This window comes from Trachemys scripta, chromosome 1 (assembly GCF_013100865.1).
Source record: "Trachemys scripta elegans isolate TJP31775 chromosome 1, CAS_Tse_1.0, whole genome shotgun sequence".
In the NCBI taxonomy this organism is placed as follows: Eukaryota; Metazoa; Chordata; order Testudines; family Emydidae; genus Trachemys; species Trachemys scripta.
In genome coordinates, this window is record NC_048298.1 from 206,399,757 (window position 1) to 206,415,003 (window position 15,247).

Genomic DNA, 15,247 nt, shown 5'->3' on the forward strand with positions numbered 1-15,247 from the left:
ATTAATGAATGTCAGAAGTGGAACGATCTAACCCCTCTTAACTTGCCAGGGTTAAACAGATAGCTTCTGTATTACTGTAGGATGCTTTTGTACAGTTATCACCATATATAGGAGAAACTAAGAAAACCTTAAGCGTCCATTAGCAAAATATGCTATACACAATCTAAACACAAAAAACCCTAATTTCTCCCTGATGCTGCATGAAAGATATACTACTCTACTGGCAAACAAAATTAAGCTTTTTTTCCTGTTTGTTCCCAAAATGGAAAGCACATATATAAAGTTACTTCTGCATCTATATCCTTACAAGAAAGTTGTGCTACATTGCTTCTCCCCCTCCCCCCACCTTCTCAAGATTCTGGCCTTTCTAATAATCATTATTCTGAATTTTTTTCCTTTCATATACAAGGGGCTTGGGGATTTTCTCTGCCTTTTGCTTTGAAACTTTTTGAACAAACAGCAATGTAACAGCATTTTAGTTTAGCTGGAGCTAACCTTCACATTTATGACCTGATACACTGTTATGAGCAGTAAAATTGCCAAATCTTACCCACTTTCGGATCCAAGACTAGACCCCCAGCATATGCTGCCTTCTTTCTCCCTATCTTGGATTTATTCTGATCTTCAACACCTTCATCTTCATCCACCTGTATTTGGCATAAAAAATTCTGACATCTAGCCTCTTTTTAAAATAATATCAAGTTTCTAATTTAGAAGTCTTAATTTACAAAAGAAAAAGAAAAATTGGAATGAATGGGATAAGAATGGAGTTTTTTCTAACAGACATCTACTACATGAATATTTTGATTAATATCCTGATTAAGGCTCTTTCCATCACAAAATTGCACTGCTCTGGGAAGAGACTGATCACAAAAGATTACACAGTCTTTTAGGAATCGTCACCATGGAACAGAGCACTAGTCTATGTTGTGTGGCACAGTCTGACACCAAATTGTGGAGAGAAAGTGAAGTTATTTTAAAAGAATATTACTGAATTAATTTAAGCCCAAAATCCAGTTTACGAAAATAGTGTTTTTAAAAAAAAACAACACACTTTAGATCAATAGCAATGCTTGCATTTTTTTTTATTCTGATAAGAATTTTTTTTATGAATTAAACATTGCCTCAGTGTAGTAGTGCAAGTAAGGGAGAAAGTGAAACTGATTATAATCAAACCATGAAAGTGACTGCTGCTGTTGGGCATCTCAGCACCGAGAATGTCCCTGGTATAGTCTGAATCTGTTCTCCTGATGCTGGAGTTGACATGGGTGCTTCCACTACCAGACCCAGTATGAACAGAGCGAGTTGCACGACAGTTTGCTCCTTTCTGCTCATGCTTGGCACCATATCAGACTTGGTGGGCTTATCACACAACAACTTTTTCCTGTGCCTCTCTTTGTGTGAGGACACTGTGCTCCTTCCTGAGCTCCTACCCCATTGTTTAGAGCAGCCCTTTTTGATGCCCCAGTGTCAATTTCCCTACTGATATCTTTGAAGATACCTATCTGCCTGAGGGACCACTGGACAACACAGGCCTGCCCATTAGACAGGTCCTGAAGCATAGCTCTTCTGGAGCTAATGCCACCTTCATGGATCATTCCACAAGAAAGAGCTTCAGCCTCACATCTTGCGACTTGAAGTTGTTGCAGAGAAAGATAGGCAGACCAAGCACCTGCTAGGGATATGGGACTCTCCCAGGCAAAATAGGCACTTGCTATGTGAGTCTTTGAGGAGGATTAGCCCTCAAACTTCCACATGTAATAAGCAGGAATCTAGCTGATGTCCAACCTACTAGACTTAGCTCAAGCTAAACTCCAAACCTTCTAAGAATGAGGAGCACCGGGTACATGTGCACCCCTGTAACCCGCTAGTCAAGAAAAATCCAGTCTTGCTGTGACACGTGGCTAGAAAGGATTAAACATCCTGCCAAATAAATAACCCTCAAAAAGACATGTGGGGAGATAATGTTTGTGTTTTTGTGTATTTACATATGTATGAGTAGGGTCAACAATGTAATCAACAGTCCCTTTCTATGCTGTATTCTGATCAGAGGTCAAAAGAACATCCTAGCATTTAAATGAATTGTAAACATGGGATATTTTGGTATTCATCTCTCTTTGAAATGTATAGCAAATAATCTGTGAACGGTGGAGGAAGAAGCAAAGGGCCTTATGTTAATTCTATAGCTAAGTACTGATGACGGACCTCCTTCAAAGTCATCCTCATTACCTTTCCTTCCCTGAGGAACTCCAACTTGTCAAAGAGAACATAAAATTGTATAAAAGAACCTTGGGTCCTGATTCTGTCATCTCAGATCTGCTTAGGCTTCATCAGGGGAAGTTTGAGTCATGAGACTGAGGTCCCAGTTATGCTGGTACCCCCTGAATAGGATATTTGGACATTGGACTATAACCTATGAACTATTTCTAAAAACTCTTTGCAACTACAAAGCTCACCATCTCTGCTATGAATCTGCACCTAAATGAACTGAACTCATGTCTGTATGTATATTGATCTTTTAATCATACTCTCTTTTGTATTTTAAGAAATTTTAGTTTAGTTAATAAGAACTGGCTGTAGTGTGTATTTGGGTAAGATCTGAAACATTCATTAATGTGTTCGATCCTTTGGGATTGGTAGAACTTTTTCTTTTTTATGATGAAATAAAATTTTCAGAAATCATCATATTTGATGGGGGTACCTGAATGGAGGCCCGAGGCTGGATCACTTTAAGGGAACTGTGTTGTTTGGACTTCTGAGTAACCAGTAAGCTAATAAAGAAACTGTTTTATGCTGGCTTGGTAAATCTAAGTATTGGAATATCCACCAGCTTTATGGTAACTGACTGTCTGCCCCATTCTTTGCAGTTCACCCTAATTGAGTGACCATAGCTGGCCCCCACTGAGACACTGGTCACATTTGCACACCTATAGTGGGACACATATGTGAAGAAAATATTAAAGAAGTTTATTCTAAAAACCTTATTGGAATCTATAAAGGTCTTTTCAAGAAGGGAGAAACTGACTAGTTCACAGAAAAATAAAGGAACTGACTATATACCAAATACCATTAAATGTACAAATTAAACACAAAAAAACCTGAAAAAATATTTGATAAGATTACTGAGCTTGAAAGAAGTAAAGTGCTCCTGTAATTATAGTAGGTAAAAAACTTCAGTCAGCAATGTGTTTTTTCAAGTTGACAGTGTCCCTTTAAATCACAGGCTTTTCACTTCACACTTATGACATAAGCTGTTATAATATCTTGGGAAAAGTTCTTCTTGATCTGACCATAAACTATCCCTGTGATTGGAGATAATTACTTTTTCATGTTTTCGTAAAGAAAATGATGTGCAAAGGAAAAGATATTAGTGATTTTACAAGAATTTATCTAAAAAAAAATCATGGAAGCAGCAAGTCAAAACAAGAACATATTTGGGACCCACCAGCTTCTGCTGAGGCTTTTTAAAAACTTGCTTGTCAGGTACAATATAGTCTCTCTCGTAAAAAGCATGAAGTAGCAGGAACTCATTACGCTCCGATCGCCCACCCATCATTGTCCTTGACTATGGGGGAAAAAAAACAGAAGAATTCAAAACAAACTAGAGAAAGCAAAATACTGATGCACAAAAATGAATTAAGACAGATTTCAACCAGATACCGTCTTCTCACATATGCTTTTTTTTTTTTTTTTAAACAAGGTAAATATCCATTTTCAGGTTTATGTAATTTTGTTTGTGGGGATTTTGCACCATATGTAAACAAGTCTACCAAATGATTCAACCATCTGTCCATTTTCACCTAAAATACTTTCGTAGTACAAACTCTCTAATGTCAGAGGAAAAAAATCCTATGGAGGTCATCTGAATTTGAATGTACTCCAACTAATAGTTTTCATCTCTTTGAAGGACAAAGGATGCACACTCTTCACTGTGCATAGTTAAGGAATTTACAAGCACCGACTCAGACTAGGCATTAATCATACCAAACACAGAAAGCACAAGGCAATAGTTGCTTTTTAGGTGAAGGGAAAGAAAACAAATTACCATAACATTCCCAGAGATGTTTGTAATCTGCAGTGCTAGCGGAAGAACATTCAGCTCACACATGATTTGCAGAATGAATCTGGCATCTGTCCAGGTGTTCTCCAGCATGTACAGTAAGTGAGACGAATCACTGGGAAGAAAGAGGGAGAATGGCAAGTTTAAACCTAAAACAGGTCAGTATGAATTTTGCAGAAGAGTAGGCCTAAATTCTGTATCATGGCTCTAAGATCTCTGCAGTGTACCTGTGCCAAATTATGAAGCAAACTCATTTAGTTGCAAATAGTAATTCAATATTAGTAGACTAAACAATGTACCTAAAGTAACATTTTCACAATGTATCTCTATTTGAATGAAGTAAGCCATGATCAGCAGCACTGTTCTGAGAAACAGTGTTTGGAAAATACTTTTTAAGATGAAAAACACTAAGTATTAGCACTCTGCTATATAGACAAACTAAATAAAACTAAATGCTGCTCCATTCCCCAACACAGAACTTCATAAAAAAAAACTGAGCATTATACCTGTACATATTTCTTATCTCTTCTGGTGGAATTGTTATCCTCTCGGTTTTCAAAATCTGATGGACCAATTCAGATAAATGGTAGCTCTTGCAGCGAATTAATTCCTTTGCTGAAATTTCCACATCACAGATCATCCGACCACAGGCTGCATTCCTTTCAGCAAAGCCGCCTCGACCCTTATCCATGAAAAAAAAAAAAAAAAAAAAAAAAAAAAACCACACACCACATACTCAAATATATGCATACGTGGCTTCATCCAAAGGCCACTCAAGGCAGTTGGAATCTTCCATTTAAATCAATGGACCTTGGATCAGGTCATAAAGGAATTTTGGTTATATTTCAGCAAAGCCTGTGGATATGAAGGACTGGGCATATGGCTCCCTTTAAAAGCTAAGGCCCAATCCTGCAAACCCCTATGCATGTGCTTAATTTTGTTATTATGTAGCCCCATTGAAATTTTACAACTCTCAGTAACAAAATTAAGCACATGCAAAAGGGTTTGCAGGATCAGGAAACTAAGAATGAATGTCTGGCATGGAATCTGAATTTTTTTTTTTTTTTTTAAGACCATAATTTTTGCATGCTAACAAGCAGTTTAGTATTTGACAGCACAAAAAGTCATAAAAATGACAGGGAGGAGAACAAAAACATGTTGGTGGGGAAAGACAGGGAATGAAGTGGACACAAAAAAGTATCAGCAGAGTGTGGTGAAGGGAAGAAGAAAGAGAAGATAAACAAAAGTGAATGTTTAACTTGTAAAGTGGAATTTTTGCTATCAATTTAATTACCGGTAAATATTTTAATCGTCTTTATAGCTAATAAAAGACAAAAATAACTCCTCCGCTTAAAAAATTTTCAATTGTCTTTCTCCTACCTTTCAAAGAGAATGTCTATGTAGAAGGAGGAAATTCCTTATAAAGAGAAATTAAAGCACTGAAGTGTTTTGTGGTTGTGATGAAAACAGAAAAAAGCATAGGCCTATAAAAAAAAACTATGTAAGAGGGAGATGCTGTAGTTAAGTATTCAGAATGTCATGTTCTCAGAATAAGAACGTAATAAAACTAGTGAAATATAATTTAACTACTCTCTATGGGATGATTCACCAGTCAATCCAAGCCACATTTTCCCCTCATTATACAGTTGCACTAGACAAAAAGACAAAGACATCTTTTCTCTATTACAGTTATTAATCTGTCATTACCACCATCTAGTTGAGAAATGTAAACTAATTTTGCCTAACTTGAAAATTAGTTTAGCTTATTACTGTAATAAAATAGTCATACAAACATTCATTATGTCTGAACTGGGATGCAAGAAATCCAACATGACCAACAGTCAAAATACATCAGGGAGGCATTCAAAATACATTAGCTAAATTAATTCATTTTAATCACATGCAACATAAAAGAACTTAAAAGAGACTTAAGCAATCTTTTACCCCAAGCTTTGGCATGATGGACCTCCTCAGTCGACCTATCTTGGACCAGTGAGGGACTTTGCTCACATTAATTCTCTGCAGCAGCACTTCCAGATCAAAACCATAAATATTATGACCCTTGCCACAAAAAGAAAGCAACAGAAAAAGGTTATAACAAATGCAAATTAAAGGACTTACTTTCATGTGTTTAGAATTCCTTTGCCCTTTGTATTTTTTTTTAATCTAATTGATGGCATCATCAGCATACCTCTTATTGGAAGCCCTTACTTCTAAGGGAATTTATTCATCAGCAGTACTCATTAGTCCTGACATTAACAACACTGCTCAGCAGAATACTGAAATAAACTTTGTTTCATTATAATTAGCTCACAGTTCATACAGGTTCTTTCAATTTCATTCTCATGCCTCACAGCTAGTGACAGATCTCAATTTAAATTCTCTATTTAACCACATGTGAAGACATATTTAAGTAATTCCTTCTCCCTCCACTCATAAAACCCTCCAACTACTGATGTAAGTTATATATTACTAGGATACCATGAATACCATATTCAATGCATCATGTTAGATAAAGGCAGAGTTCTGACATATTTAAATCAAACACTGCTAAACAATATCTTTTAATCTAGTACCATCTGGAAAGTTCAGATATGTAAGAGAAACATAACTATTTGTTCCCTGAAGGTACTAGTCCCAATCCTCAACTGAAACCAGAAAACACAGCACAACTCAGGAAATGGGAGTGCAGAAGTATTTTTAAAGACACCTTTCTGCTCCCCTGAAGAAGGGTCATTGTGCCCCAGCCTGAAGTCAATGGGAACTGCAGGTGCTTAGCTCTGAAAAATCAGGCCACTCAGTTACCTAACTTGTGGTATTCAAAATTTTCAAGTGTTAATCTCAGCATTTTCACTGACTGAGTCTTTCCACAACAATTATAAAACTACTACAGAAGTACATGGATATTTGTTGCCAGCCATTATTAATTTTGCCAGCACTGCTCACTTCAGTAATTTGGTTATCCCTCCATCCTATTTCTTCATTATTATTTTTTGTTAATTTGTTTATAAACTCAGCCCTGTGTTATTCAAAAAGAGTTTCAAAAACAATTTAAGGTTACTCAGTAAAGTACACTCACTAATAATTTAAAATATCCTAACTATTTAAAAGGAAATGAATCATTAAAGTAAAAATAAATCTCACATTTCCCATATAAAGCATTTATCAAGTACAAAGAAAGGCTTATTTTGCCACAAAATAAACTTAATTGACCAAGGGATTTTTTAAAAATATATTTTGTCTTGATTTTGGTATCAAACTATCCAAATGACATTAACAGAAGTTACATGAGTATTTGGACAGATGATGAATAGCCCCATAACCATCAATATTCCACCTTCTCTGGTAAACCCAAAAGCTTTTTTTTAAATTAAGGAAGGTCATTATGTTTTCAATAACAACATTTAAAGGGATATGGGCTACAACATACTCCTGAAGAGCAATTCAATATCATATGTGTAAGTATGTACACTTGCTCTATTTTATAACCATTAAAGCAAGTTAAACCATGAGGAAACGTGAAATAAATGTAAAAGCTTTAAGGGCACAAAGAAACCAAGAATTAAGTTAACATCTGCCCAGTCAACATATTTCTTAGTTTATATATATTAAAGTCAAGTTAATAGTTACTCACCACAATAATATCTGGGTCAATTTTGTGAACCTTCGCAAGGAAAAATCCCAGTAACGTTCTCTCTGTTGCAGCAATCTCTACGTTAGAATTCTAAGAGGAGCAAGAGGGAGTACCTGGTTTCAATGACCCAATAAAAACTTAAAGTTTAAAATGAAAAACCCTCTCCCTCACTCATGAGTTACAAGACTACAATAAACACTGCATAATTGAAGGCTTCATAATTTAAGGCTTCTTGTTCCCATGCACAGGGCTACAGAAAGGTTTTCTCACATACCCTTTTCTGTTTTGCCTTTGGGTGCAAGTGTTTCCAAGAATCTTGCTAGGAGTCAGGAACAGCGAGACAGTGCTACATATGATATACATAACATTTGCCCACAGGCTTATTATCGCACACAAAAAAAAGAGTAGGCTACATTTTTGTGCTGCCAAACTTTTTAGTGGCTCTTTAAATATGAAAAGAGGATTTTTTTTAAAGAAATTTTGATGGACTTTACTGCACATGAAAATGAGAATCTAACACAGGGGCGGGCAAACTTTTTGGCCTGAGGGCCACATCCGATTTCCAAAATTGTATGGAGGGCCAGTTAGGGGAGGCCCCCGCCCCCCATCCCACCCCCCCCCCCCACCCCCCTCTTCCCCCCCCCCCTGCCCCCCCCCCAGGACTCCTGCCCCCATTCAATCCCCATTCCCCGCCCTCTGACCGTCCCAACCCCTATCCAACCCCCCCGCTCCCTGCCCCCTTACCGTGCTGCCTGAAGCACCGGTGGCTGGCGGCGCTACAGCCGCACCGCGCAGAGTGGCAGGACAGCCACGCCGCCCGGCTGGAGCCAGCCACGCCGCCGCGCAGCACAGAGCACTGGGTCAGGCCCGGGCTTTGCAGCTGCACTGCCCCAGGAGCTCGCAGCTCCACCGCCCAGAGCACTGCACCAGTGGCGCAGTGAGCTGAGTCTGCGGGGGGAGGGAGAACAGCAGGAGAGGGGCCTGGCAGGAGCTTAAGGGGCCAGGCAGGAATGTCCTGCGGGCTGGATGTGGCCCGAGGGCCATAGTTTGCCCACCTCTGGTCTAACAGAATCAGCTTGAAATAAGTATAACAAAATAAAATACAGTGTAAAGCTGCCCCACAAAGCTCTGCCAATGTACCTCAAATCTTACCTGTAACATTCTTCCCGAACCTTTCGAACTGCCAACTGTGCCAAATTATATGACAGTTTTGTAACATAAGTAGTGACAGATCAGCAGGTATGTTTTCAAAAAGAGGATGTAAAGTAAAGATTTGAATGTACATTTTCAGAGCCAAAAGCTAGCGCTCTAAACTACTCCATCCAAATCTCTTCTCCCACAATTCAAAGGCAGTATCTCAGAAGGCATTCTATTCTGAATGCTAAGAAAATAAGTTACCTTGCTTTTAATGATTTCTTTGAAGTCATAAGGGAAAATACAATCATTTGGTTTGGAAATAACTGCAAAAGAAATTATAAGTGGTTTGGTCTCATTTGAGCATATGGTATGAAAAACAATGTCATTTGTTAGAAGTTATTTTTTTTGTAAGACTATCTTTTTAATTTAAGAGTCTTCGGATCCAATGGGTCTGGACGAAATGCCGCCTTATCTTATTAGGTAGTAACGGTGTGCTTGGCACTGTACAACATACAAAATGAAGTCAAGTCCAAACCAAGACTCAACAACTGAATTAAAATGAAGCTATCTACTATAAAACTAAATTCAAGAGTTTAAACTTGATTAAAAAGACAGTTTTCTGGGCTGGAAATTGGCAAGTCACTAAACCAGAACAGATAAGCAGAAGACAATGTAATCTAACATCTTGCTTTTAACAGGGACTTCTATTTAAAAAAAAAAAAAAAAAAAAAAAAAGGTCTCAGCTACGCTTAAAGAAATTTAAACTCTGCCATGGCTTTTGAGTTAAAATTACATGGATTTTATATCAGAGGGGTAGCCGTGTTAGTCTGAATCTGTAAAAAGCAACAGAGGGTCCTGTGGCACCTTTGAAACTAACAGAAGTACTGGGAGCATAAGCTTTCGTGGGTAAGAACCTCACTTCTTCAGATGCAAGTAATGGAAATCTCCAGAGGCAGGTATGTATCAGTGTGGAGATAACGAGGTTAGTTCAATCAGGGAGGGTGAGGTGCTCTGCTAGCAGTTGAGGTGTGAACACCAAGGGAGGAGAAACTGCTTCTGTAGTTGGATAGCCATTCACAGTCTTTGTTTAATCCTGATCTGATGGTGTCAAATTTGCAAATGAACTGGAGCTCAGCAGTTTCTCTTTGGAGTCTGGTCCTGAAGTTTTTTTGCTGTAAGATGGCAACCTTTACATCTGCTATTGTGTGGCCAGGGAGGTTGAAGTGTTCTCCTACAGGTTTTTGTATATTGCCATTCCTGATATCTGACTTGTGTCCATTTATCCTCTTGCGTAGTGACTGTCCAGTTTGGCCAATGTACATAGCAGAGGGGCATTGCTGGCATATGATGGCATATATAACATTGGTGGACGTGCAGGTGAATGAGCCGGTGATGTTGTAGCTGATCTGGTTAGGTCCAGTGATGGTGTTGCTGGTGTAGATATGTGGGCAGAGTTGGCATCGAGGTTTGTTACATGGGTTGGTTCCTGAGTTAGAGTTGTTATGGTGCGGTGCGTGGTTGCTGGTGAGAATATGCTTAAGGTTGGCAGGTTGTCTGTGGGCGAGGACTGGCCTGCCTCCCAAGGTCTGTGAAAGTGAGGGATCATTGTCCAGGATGGGTTGTAGATCACTGATGATGCGTTGGAGAGGTTTAAGCTGAGGACTGTAGGTGATGGCCAGTGGAGTTCTGTTGGTTTCTCTTCTGGGCCTGTCTTGTAGCAGGAGGCTTCTGGGTACACGTCTGGCTCTGTTGATTTGTTTCTTTATTTCCTTGTGTGGGTATCGTAGTTTTGAGAATGCTTGGTGAAGATCTTGTAGGTGTTGGTCTCTGTCTGAGGGGTTGGAGCAGATGCGATTGTATCTCAGTGCTTGGCTGTAGACGATGGATCGTGTGGTGTGACCGGGGTGGAAGCTGGAGGCATGAAGGTAGGCGTAGCGGTCGGTGGGTTTTCGGTATAGGGTGGTGTTAATGTGGCCATTGCTTATTTGTACGGTGGTGTCCAGGAAGTGGACCTCCCATGTAGATTGGTCCAGGCTGAGGTTGATGGTGGGGTGGAAGCTGTTGAAAGCATGGTGGAATTCTTCCAGGGCCTCCTTCCCATGGGTCCAGATGATGAAGATGTCATCAATATAGCGTAGGTAGAGAAGGGGCATGAGTGGACGGGAGCTGAGGAAGCGTTGTTCCAGGTCAGCCATAAAAATGTTGGCATATTGTGGGGCCATGCGGGTGCCCATAGCGGTGCCACTGGTCTGGAGGTATATATTGTCACCAAATTTGAAATAATTGTGCGTGAATAGATAGAATAACCCCGGTCGGGGCTCTAAGGGTATGTTGATTTGTTCCTGTGTTAGTGTAGGGAGTGTCCTGAGTAGATGGTGTAGTTTCTTAGTGTATTCCTCAGTGGGATCTGAGGAAAGCGGCCTGTAGAATTGGGTATTGGAGAGTTGTCTGGGTTTCTCAGAGTGGCATTTAGTTTAAAAGAAATTAACAATAAATAAATCCAATAAAAGTAAAACCATTAGATGTAGGGTTGACAGAATTAGATTTTTTAATAATTGACAGATCATATCAGTTTATTTGTAAGCATTTTTTCTATTTTTATTTATTTAAATGTTCACAGATGTGGGAAATTATGGGGGGGAAAAACAGGAAAAGAGAGGAGGGGCAGGCAAAATGATTTAACAACAGTGGATGTTGAGATTCAGAAAGTTAAAGCTCTGTAACTGTTAAAACAAATTGTCAACATCCCGTGTTAAAATATACAAATTAATATCCATAAATCATACCCTAGTAAGTTCCCAAGCAGTATTTTTCTTACTTTGCCTATCTGTAAATTTTGATCATCATCGATGGAAATATTTTTTCATCATTTGTGTGATTGGTGAAGTTGATATTTATCAACATTTGCCAATAAAAATCTAATCCTTTCAAACCCAAACCCTAATTATGTCATTAGCTGTTCTCAAATTGTGCCAGGGGAGCACTTACAGTTCACATTCTAGCTCCTCTATGGGCCTCCAAAACTCTACACAACTATCAGTTGGGATCTGAGGCATTCTGGGCTGATAATCCAGTTGACCACACCCACATGCTCAGCTGTGCATCTTTTAAGTTTTCATATTTCTTAATTTCATATTACTGCCTTGAGATCTCAGCTCAGCCTTTTAAAAAGGAGTTCAACTGAAGCTATTGCTGGCCTGCTTCTAGCTGAACTTTTACTTTAAAAGACTGAACTGTATTTAAATTAAACAATAAAAAAAATGTTGAAAGCAACAAGCGGGAGGAGAAAGAGGACAGAAAGAGAGGCAGAGGATGTTTGGAGGGAGGTTACTTTGCCTTCATAGACAAAGCCTAAGATTTCTACCAACTAAATGTCATAGCAACTAAGTTTAAAAATATGGAGGAAACTGTGGGGTAGTGAATAAAATCCAAGCACCTCATCTAATTAGCTCTCTCCCCACCACCACTCAGGCATCATACCATTACTGCTGACAGACTGCGGGGAAAGGACTGTTCACATAGAAATTCTTGCTTGCACCTCTCTCCAATAAACATTTTAAAAATAGATATTAAAAAGGGAGTCAAGTGAAGTTATTGAAGCAAATATTTAAAATTGCTCTACCCATAACTTGGTCCAATTACTCACCACAGAAGTGTGTCTGGAAAGGAGGCTGAGGAGGTGCTTTATCCAAACAAAATCTTTGATGGACTAGAGCTGCAACAGCCATGACCTACACCAAGAAATGAGAAATACTTTGATAATAAACTATGATAATATGCAACAGCATATTTACATCAGGTTAACAGTATCAAATTGCCTCTATCCCTCCACTTGCTTTTGAACAGTCTTCTCCAATTCTTCCTCCTTTTTTAAAAAAGGCAATTGCCTACTTTAAGTGAATTTCAGCTGCAAATTGTTGAAGTTTTCAGCATTGTTTATTGATCTTAAGTAGCACAAGCTACCGTTCAAGAAATACTATGACTGGTTTTGATATCAAATACAGAACAGGGTGGAGAGAGGCAACCCCGCTTCATGAAGGATTTTGGAATTTCAAGATCGAGTTTTGTTCTGATTTTGGAACAAAACTCCAAAATTTTGGACGTTTTCTGCAAATAGGAAATGAAGCACCAAGGAGTGGGGGACGGAACATGTGGTCCCCAACCCTGGGACACTCTGATAGGAGGACTGCCTGGAACCCTGGGGTGCCAAAGAGGCACAAGCTCTCAGCTCGCTGAGGAGCCAGAAGCCTGGTAAAAGCAGGCTCTTCAGCAAGCCACTAGACCAGCTGCTGAGGATATACCTATCTCCTAGAACTGGAAGGGACCTTGAAAGGTCATCGAGTCCAGCCCCCTGCCTTCACTAGCAGGACCAAGTACTGATTTTTGCCCCAGATCCCTAAGTGGCCCCCTCAAGGATTGAGCTCACAACCCTGGGCTTAGCAGGCCAATGCTCAAACCACTGAGCTATCCCTCCCCCGCCCCCAGGATGCAGGCAGGTGAGCTGGCAGATTCCGTTGGAACCTGCTCTCCGCAGAATGCTTCAGTTTTGGTGAATTGGCTAAACTCTGACAAAAAACGTTTTGCTGGAATGCTTCTGACCAGCTTTAATAAAAGAGTTTGTTGGAAACAACTGTCTGTATAAATAATTTGCGACACTACATATATTCCATACTGGTATCTTGTACTACAAGCTAGTAGGTCAGTATTAGCTTTAGCTTTTTTGGAACTTTATTCTGGTTAGTGCAAGTTTTAGAAAGTTAACATGGTGAGGCCAACTTGTTAGCATGTTTAAAATATACAGTTTAAAGCATTTAATTAATTACAGTGGGTAGTCTAAAGCAGTGGTGGGCAACCTGTGGTCCGCGGACCGCACACGGCCCGTCATGGTAATCCGCTGGCAGGCCGCGAGACAGTGTTTAAATTGACCATCCGCAGGCACGTCCACCTGCAGCTCCCAGTGGCCGCGGTTCACCATTCCCAGCCAATGGCAGCTGCAGGAAGCAGCACGGGCCGCAGGAACATGCTGGACGCCGGCTCCCACAGCTCCCGTTGGCTGGGAACAGCAAACCACTGCCAGTGGGAGCTGCAAGCGACTGTGCCCGCGGACAGTCAATGTAAACACTGTCTCGCGGCCTGCCAGTGGATTCCCCTGATGGGCCACATGCGGCCTACGGGCCACAGGTTGCCCACCACTGGTCTAAAATCTACTGCTGTAGTTTTCTATCTTGATGAATAAAAAGTGGCAGCAGCATAATAGCTGGTATGCGAGTTTAAATCGGTTTCCCAATCTTTTATGAAAATTTGTTTATCAGAGGTAATCCTTTATTTTAATCAGAATACATAACGCGTAAAAGCCACATTACTGGGTATATATAATCCGCTGTGTGTTTCTTTAAAAGTAAAAGATTTAGTCTACTATAACCAAAGATTGCATTTTGGGGCGTTTTCCGTAAAACAACAAAATTTTAATATACAAACTGAGACCCTGATCTTGTAACGAGCTCTGAGTAGATGGATACATCAGCCCACAGTGGGGTTCAACTACACAGATCTCATTGCAGAATCAGATCCACAGAATCAGGTCTATTGCAGACATCACAATTAAGGCTTTTTGGCTGGTGAAGTTCTTCCAGTTACTAATTCTTACTTAGCATATGCCATACAAAAAAAATCAAACTCATCACCAACGCTGATCATTTACCTCATGCTGGTGAGTCTTCACATTCTGAATTGTCCTCATGCTGAGAGACATGATCACAAGAGGAGGAGGAGGAAGATCTTTAACTATATTCACCAAGTCAGGTTTCAGTGCTGTTGCCTCCACCTTACACCAACTGACTGGATGACTCAAGGGCTCTGTGGAAACAAATGAGCCACTTAAAAGAACGAAAAGGTCATCATAAGCAGGGGGGAAATGGCTACCTTACAATAACTGGTTCTCCAAGTTGTTTTGTCCAAGCGAATCCCTCTAAGTACGCCTGTGAGATGAAAATCATCCAATAGCAGCCTCTGTTTGTGCCCTGCATGTCCTTGTGTCCCCTAACCAAGGGCAGAGAAGCTGTAACCATCTGTCAGTTCCCGTGCTCATTCAGAATCTCCATTTAAGGGAGATTTTGAAAAACCAGGGAAGAAGGGCAGGTTGAAGGATCCACACCAACAAAACATCCTGAAAACACACAGTTATTATAAGGTAAGTAACTGTTTTTAATTCTTTGAACATTTGTCCACGTGGATACCACCTCAGGGTGCTGCTTGCCAGTCACCTAATCTGGAAGGTCGGATTGAGGAGTCCACACTACCTCTAACTAAGTTATCTACTTTAACACTGCCCTCCCAAATTTGACATCTGATTTTGCAGCCAAGTCAAGGACATAATGTTTAACAAAAGTGAGGGGACTACTTCAAATAGCTGCCTT

At 39.9% G+C, this 15,247-nt stretch overlaps 1 protein-coding gene and 1 non-coding gene across 2 annotated transcripts in view; both read right to left on the reverse strand.

The window, feature by feature from the left end:
* Positions 1 to 15,247, reverse strand: part of POLA1 (DNA polymerase alpha 1, catalytic subunit) — a 335,012-nt gene that overhangs the window by 270,087 nt on the left and 49,678 nt on the right. Inside the window, exons 15-23 of the mRNA XM_034754923.1 lie at positions 14,533 to 14,687; positions 12,478 to 12,562; positions 9,093 to 9,154; positions 7,695 to 7,784; positions 6,005 to 6,121; positions 4,567 to 4,742; positions 4,046 to 4,175; positions 3,446 to 3,565; positions 551 to 647 (exon numbers count right to left, since the gene is read on the reverse strand). Of these exons, the coding sequence (XP_034610814.1) occupies positions 551 to 647; positions 3,446 to 3,565; positions 4,046 to 4,175; positions 4,567 to 4,742; positions 6,005 to 6,121; positions 7,695 to 7,784; positions 9,093 to 9,154; positions 12,478 to 12,562; positions 14,533 to 14,687 (1,032 nt within the window). The remainder of the gene's footprint in view (positions 1 to 550; positions 648 to 3,445; positions 3,566 to 4,045; positions 4,176 to 4,566; positions 4,743 to 6,004; positions 6,122 to 7,694; positions 7,785 to 9,092; positions 9,155 to 12,477; positions 12,563 to 14,532; positions 14,688 to 15,247) is intronic.
* On the reverse strand, positions 7 to 139 carry LOC117871402. Its single transcript, XR_004644211.1, has one exon.